Below are 7,303 nucleotides of genomic sequence, written 5' to 3'. Positions count from 1 at the left end.
CAGGAATGCTTCCCATCCTTCCAGCTGAATTTAGGAAGTCAGAGTTTCTGGAAGTCTTATTTTAAAATGCTTTTCTTTTGGGGGCATGATGGTATAAAACTCTTATTTTTATGTCTAGGAAACTGGCTTGGACTTACTGGGAAAAGATAGGCTTGCAGTGGGAGAAAGAGAATGAAGAAGATCTGAAGGATAAGATGGATTTTAGTGTTTCACCATCTCATTATCCCAAAGGAGGTAAGTGTTGCACTGAAAGTGGTTTTTACTTCCTGAATAATCCCTGAGAGCTGCAGTGCAGTAATAACAGCAGAGCAGGATGTGTAATATTCATTCCAAGATGTAATATTAGTTAACGTATAGGCGTAGCGTATATATTAAAAAAAAAATACAGCATATATGTATATAAAATATTTACGTTTGTTCAGTAACTACATTCAGTTTTTCCATTAATCCCAAAATGCATTTTGGAGAAAGAGTAAGTGAAAATGCCTATGCTGCAAAAAAGATAAAGCAGTGATGCAGAAGCAGCAGAAAGTTCTACATTAGCCAGCAGCCAGGTGAAGAGTGGGCACAAAGATGACCGGAAAGGAAGGCAGAATGAAAGAACCTGTGAGCTGAGTCCTTGAATAGTGAGAACTAGGGACAGCATTAATGATCCACAGAATTGGTATGGAAGAAAAATTTGCAGTGAAATGATTTCAGACTTCTTTGTGAGACACTGGGATGCTAAATAAAATCTGCCAGCGTACATGAAGAACATGGGAACAGAAACAATAATTTCCTTTATTGTATACAAAAATGCAAGATATGCAGTGTGGGTAGATTACTTTTTAGTACCGTATGATTTATAGGTAGCGTGAAGCTTGTTTCCTGTCTCAGGTTTGTAAAGTTAATGTTTAAAAATACGCATATGGGTGTTGGTGAGAGAGAGGGTTTAAATGGGTCATTTATTGGTTTCTATACTCATATTTAACAGAACAAAAACTCCTTTGGTGTGAAAGAACATGTTCATGCTTGACTTGTGCCTACCTGACAATCACATCACAGAATACCCAGCAGCAAAATCCTTTCCATGACAGTGGGTTCCGGAGTCCTTTCTCCTTTGAAATGAGACTTTTTTTTTCTTTTAAAGTTGCTTTACTCAGTAATGCTTGAATGAAAGGGGAAGCACTTCATAATGGTGACTGCTTTGACAGAACTGTTCAGCTTTGAAGACAGTCAAGTTGATCTGTTATCCTTTCCAATTATTTTTTTTCCCTTATTTTATGTATAATATTACCTCAGGGTTTTATAAATGGCAAAGAATGCTTTTACTTCCACTAGTGATGGCAGAAACATATTTCTCTTTTTGGCAGTCAGAGAATTTTTTAACGTATATAAACTGTTGAAGTTGAGTGTCTAAGCTCCATTACTTATTTTGTAATGACCATGATATAGTGAAGGTCATCAAAGGCTTTATGTGCTAGTCCTTGAAACGATCGTTACCATTTATATTGCTAATACTGTTACCTTGTTCAGTTTTCTCTAGGTGTGTGTTGGGTTTCGTGTGTGTGTGGACTGTTTTGTTTGTTTGTTTGTTTTTTAGAAAGGGACATCTATCAATTACTTCATAAATTAAATTATATGAACTTTCTGAAATAATCTTCTTAGCATAATAAATGTGCTTCACATATTTGGGCAACACTCCAGCCCTGCATTTAATTGACTTTTCATGCATCTTGCTTGGTAGAAGTACGCAGTTAAGGCTTGAATGTGACACATGTACATGCTTGAGTCCCAAGTTAATGGTGACTTTAAGATATAATTTCCTGCTGCTTATATTTACTTCCAAATTGGATGTCCTATTAACAGTCAGGCTTTATGTGACAAAAGAGAAGAAAAATGAGAGGAAAGGGTGATTGTCTACTTAATCTTACAGATACAAAACTTTGTCAAAGACACTAGTGTACCTTAGTTTCAAGTAATAATTTGTGGTGTCTTATCACAGACCGTATATGTATGAGTTATTATGTCTTTCCTTCCCCCATGTTTCCCCTCCACACACATTCGTATTTTTTTATAATATGATAATGATGTATTTTAACACTTTGTTGCTCTTACTTCTGACTTGTTCAACATCCTGGAATATCTTTTTGTAACTGTGAGTTTATACTACATTTTAGTTAACTATCTTAGTCCAACTGTCAAGCTAATGAACCTGACATATGAGCCACCCTGTGCTTTGATCTCAGGATGACAGATACTGCAGGTCAGAGGAAGAGTTAGACCTCATACCTGGTGTCATCCAAACAACTGAATAGCTTTCCATTGAGCAATAGCAGTCATTGCCTCAGGATACAGGCGCAGACAGTTTATAGCAGGGAAGTCTTTGACAGGAGTAGCTACAGGGATAAATGCCTGCATTTGAACATCTGAAATGAAGGAACTACTGATAAAGAATGGTCCAAATTCTTTAAACAAAATTCTGCCTCGGGATGCCAGTCTCTATTTGCTGTCTCAAGCTGATTTCTTTATTTGACCTTTTGCTATTCGTTGTCAGTTCTCATAATCCAAAATGTTATCCTCCATTGACAAAAGAAGCAGCAATTCATGTCCTGATGCTTGAAATTTTTTTTTCCTACTCTAGGTATTTCATACGCATTTCTATAAGCCTTTTGTATTCTTCAGGCCATTTACTTTAGTCTGTTTTCCTTTTAGCATTTGTAGTTACACGGACCAATGCGGGGAAAATATGCTGAGACAACTCAGTCATTTCCTTTCTAAGCATTTACAGGAGAACTCTGTACCAGAAATAAAACATGTACTCCCACGTTCAGTGTTTTTTGACACCTCATAATGAATAACGTTTCTTCCTCAAAACAGTAGATGAACATCGTGAGTGGCAATAACAAATTGGTCGTTCTTAGAGAACAACTCTTCAGATTTTGTCTGTATAAGCATGTACAGTGTAAAGGAAAAAAATTCTCCTGTAGAAAAAGTCACTAAAAAAACTTTATTGCAGTTCTTTGGAAAGCACTGTCTTAGCTTTGTGTAAAGTACAGAAATGGAGGCTTGATAGTTGCTTGTGATATTGGTCAAGTTGCTTCTCTGAGTCTCAGTGATTTATAAATGCACTAAGATGTAAATTTGATGATTATCAGACAGGACAGTAAGCATTTGTTGGGGAAGTTAAGTTTATTAGTTCTTTAGAAATCTGCATCCTCTATTGAGGTAGGGAATATGTATTTGTAACACTTCGGGGTTTTGTTTAAAAACAAAAAATAAAAACAGCAAAAACCCACTTTCCACAAAATCTTTACAAATGATATACACATGATTATACAAATATAAAAATCAGACAGAGATTGAAGAGACATATCAGAGTGAGCCACTTCCTGAAAAGGCCTTAGCAAAGAGATTGTGTAATAGCTGTGATTTTTAAAATAATATCAATTTTGTTGGCTTGATCTATTACACAGCACTTGTATAACTCATAGTACCCCTTCTATTTTTAATTTGCTAGATACACTTTTAACTTTTTCCTTTAGCGGGCACAATTGACGTTATTTTACTGCAGGTTGTCTCCTGCACTATTTGTGACTTCTACCTTTCTTTCCCCCTCCAAATTACATTTAACTCAGTGATACCACAATGTTTGCATGCAAAAGTCTTTCTTCTGTTTTTCCTCTGTGTGTTTCAGTTTATTTTTTTTAATGGGACTTGTGTGGCTATAAAAAAAAAAGGAAATTATTAAGCTGTGTTTTCCAAAGTGGGTAATGTCCCATATTCATTTTAGTACTCTTTCTCTTCCTCTTCTGTAAACATTTTAAAACACGTAATCTAAATCACCATCCAGTAATAAATAAATAAATTTTAAGAGAGCTGTGTGGAGTTTAAATTCTGCAATATATATTAAAGAAATGCAGCTTGCCCAGGTAAATTCCTCAGCAGCATTTGGAATATTTTGTTCCTTGCTGAAGCAGACACCCATAGCTGTTATCTCGAAGCCTTTAAACTTTTCTAAGGATTAATGTGCATTGACTTTTCCTTTGATATTTCTTTTTCTTTTTTCCTTTTTTTTTGTTTTGTTTTTTGTTTGCTTGTTTTCTTCTAGTGACTCGACCAGGACTAGGTTGTCGGGAACTTGTGTCAAGAAATCTCTCCAAAATTCTTCCAGGTCTCTGTCATGATATAACAGACTGGGTTGAAAGTACAAGAATAAAAGCATCCCAGCTTCTGTATACATTATTGCTACATGCGGAGGATCACATAACACAACACATGGAGCTACTGCTTAGAACTTTGTACCAAGCATGCTTGGATGAAGAAAGTGATGTGGTTAAAAATGTAAGTTTACTCTGTTAAAGTATCTGCTGTACACTGAATAAAGATCCTATCTTTTATAGTCTTGAGTCAGTCTTCTGAGGGTTGACCTTACCTTAGGTCACTGGAAATTGCCCGTGACTGAAGGATCAGGCTCAGGTTTTTATGGATGTTAAAAACATTTGAACATTACACATAACACACACTGTGTTAAAATAAATGTGTTCTTATATTACTGGTATGATGACCAATAATAAAGTTATTTAAATACTCTTTAGTTGATATGCCAACCCCATGAAGCATTGATAATGATCTCTTTAAAAATCGTAAGTGGCAGATTATAGTATAAAAGCCTTGGGGCAACAAATTCCATTTAAAAAAATGTGCAGGTCATGCCCTTTCAAGTTAATTTCACTTATCTCCCCCTGCTGCATAATCCAACCATAATTCCAACCAAACATTGAGGTATGTTTATTCCATGTGATACCCATATTCAGTGGTTAAATACTTGACTTAATGCTTGTAAAATGCCTTTTTTTTTGCCCTTTTTTTTTTTCTTATTTGTGAGGAATAACTAGTATCCTTTTTCCTAACAGTTGATGCTGTCGACACTTTGATCAACATTATCAATAAACACATGTAGTTGAAGACATTAGATAAATTTAGCAGAGGATAGACAGGTGATACAAACATTTTTATGATTTTAAGAGAAAAATCTTCTGTTCATATTTCTACACAAGCAAGAGAACATATGTATAACAAAAAAAAAAAAAATCCATGTAACTTACTTCAAAGCTGCAAATTTTATTGCTTTGGGAAATTGGAAGGATGTGTTTTGCTGACTCAATGCAAGCAGTCCAACCAATGTCAGAAAAGCTGATTTCCTAAATCAGGCTTTTATTTAGGTTCCTGCTATCAGTATGAGCTATGAGCTGTGAAATCCATTTCTGAAATGATCCTTTTTCTTCTTTTTTTTTTTTCTGCAGTTTCTTGTTGTCTTTAGTCTTTCTCAGCACTAATTGTTGTCTCTCTCCTTTAACTTTTTCTGAATTGTTCCTCCCCTTCCCCCAATTCTTACACTGTTATCCCCTTCTACCTATTCCACCCCTTCCACCTCCCCTTTCAGAACCAGCATCTGATCTCTAACCATATTGCCTTTCAGTGAGACTGAGCTTGTAAGGTAAGCCAGTCACGCACTGATCAATAGTAGGATCTCTAACCATATTGCCTTTCAGTGAGATTGAGCTTGTAAGGTAAGCTAGTCACGCACTGATCAATAGTATAGAGAAGTAAACCTGGAATACTGTCAGAAGTCATCATGTTTTTTCAAAAAGGGATATACGGGCCTTAGGAAATCAGTGCCCCAGGGTTGAAGTAGGAGATATGCCACTGTGGGTATGCAGCTTTTCAAGTTCCTTAGTACTTGTATAAAATATATAAGAAAACTTAAATAATTAGAAGGATAAACCCATGTGGTCCTGCTGTCCTGGTCAAAATTTCCCATCTAGTGCTTTTTGCTGTAAATATAAAATCAAAAGCATGTGTTCAAGCAGCACATAGTTTTCCCTTTCCCTTTTTTGACTGTACTTGTCTCTTTCTTAGAATTCCACCACTAATCTTCTCGCAGATGCTTCCAAGAGATTTATTCACAATTAGGAGATGGTTTCTGTATTTAATTTTACTCTTCTTGTGACAAAATTTAAGATGGAGCGGCTGAGGGAACTGGGGCTGTTTAGTTTGGAGAAGAGGAGGCTGAGGGGAGACCTCATCGCGCTCTACAACTACCTGAAAGGAGGTTGTAGTGAGGTGGGGGTTGGTCTCTTCTCCCAAGTAACCAGTGATAGGACGAGAGGAAATGGCCTCATGTTGCGCCAAGGGAGGTTTAGACTGGACATTAGGAAAAACTTCTTTACTGAAAGAGTGGTCAGGCCTTGGAACAGGCTGCCCAGGGAAGTGGTGGAGTCGCCATCCCTGGAAGTATTTAAAAGACGTGTAGATGAGGCGCTTAGGGACATGGTTTTGTGGGCACGGTGGTGTTGGGTTGCCAGTTGGACTCGATCTTAGAGGTCTTTTCCAACCTTAATGATTCTATGATTCTATGATTCAGCAACTTTTGTTTGTGAATGCCTTTTATCTCCTTAGTGATGCTGCTTCCCAGGATACTGTGATTATCTCCTCTATCGTTTGTCACTGTAGAACCCATTTCAGAGCAGCCACCAACCTGGAGAAAGTGCATGTCTTTCTCCTGCCTAATAATACCAAGTGAGATGTATAAGAGTAGAAGACCAGATGGTTTCTTACCCTTTTTTCTTTCTTTTTCTTTTTTCTTTTTCCCTTGTTAAAATGAGCAGATAAATTGATCCATAAAAATGCATCAATTCGTATTTTTGAACTGTTTAATTGTATTGTCCTTTTCCAGATTTTAGAGCACTAAGAGTCTTTTTCTTTCTCTATGGCAAATATGGAGGAGGGCAGGGTTCACATCTATACAGAGTATGTTATAACTGTTTTGAGTCTTCACCCTTGTGAAAAGAAACAGTTATATATAGTGCAGGTTTAAACTATAGAATTAATGGCTACATGCTTCCATTGAGACTAAAAAACTAGGATGATTCAAGTATTAATTAGGTGCAACTAAAAATCCATGGCTAAATCGCTAGACTAAAAATCATACAAAGGGAAAATAAGCTTTCATGTTTAGGGAAGCGCGCCAACCATTAAATAAATGGGTTAGGAAGAAATGTTCCTGTTGCACAGGTGACAATGCAGTAGTTGACTATATCTTTATTCATGCACCTGACTGTAAATATTGGGCATCAGTCAAGGAGTAAGCTCTGGTATTACGGTATTTCATGTGGAATACAACATACTGATATGTCTGCAAGGCAGAGACGGTATCAAAGAGCATGAGTATCATGTGGAATACATAGTAATTTAAACCTTTTCAGTTAAAGAAGAGATTGAAAGCAGTGGGCAGTTCCCCCATGGCAGTGATTCCACACTA

At 36.6% G+C, this 7,303-nt stretch overlaps 1 protein-coding gene across 1 annotated transcript in view; it reads left to right on the top strand.

Annotated features, from left to right (window-relative positions):
• Positions 1-7,303, top strand: part of HEATR2 (HEAT repeat containing 2) — a gene marked incomplete at its 5' end in the record, with an annotated part of 30,416 nt that overhangs the window by 2,106 nt on the left and 21,007 nt on the right. Inside the window, 2 exons of the mRNA XM_009585450.1 lie at positions 119-234; positions 4,091-4,323. Coding sequence (XP_009583745.1) covers positions 119-234; positions 4,091-4,323 — 349 coding nt within the window. The remainder of the gene's footprint in view (positions 1-118; positions 235-4,090; positions 4,324-7,303) is intronic.

Source organism: Fulmarus glacialis, unplaced genomic scaffold (genome assembly GCF_000690835.1).
Source record: "Fulmarus glacialis isolate BGI_N327 unplaced genomic scaffold, ASM69083v1 scaffold2639, whole genome shotgun sequence".
Taxonomy (NCBI): domain Eukaryota; kingdom Metazoa; phylum Chordata; class Aves; order Procellariiformes; family Procellariidae; genus Fulmarus; species Fulmarus glacialis.
This window is presented reverse-complemented; position numbering and strand designations above follow the sequence as displayed.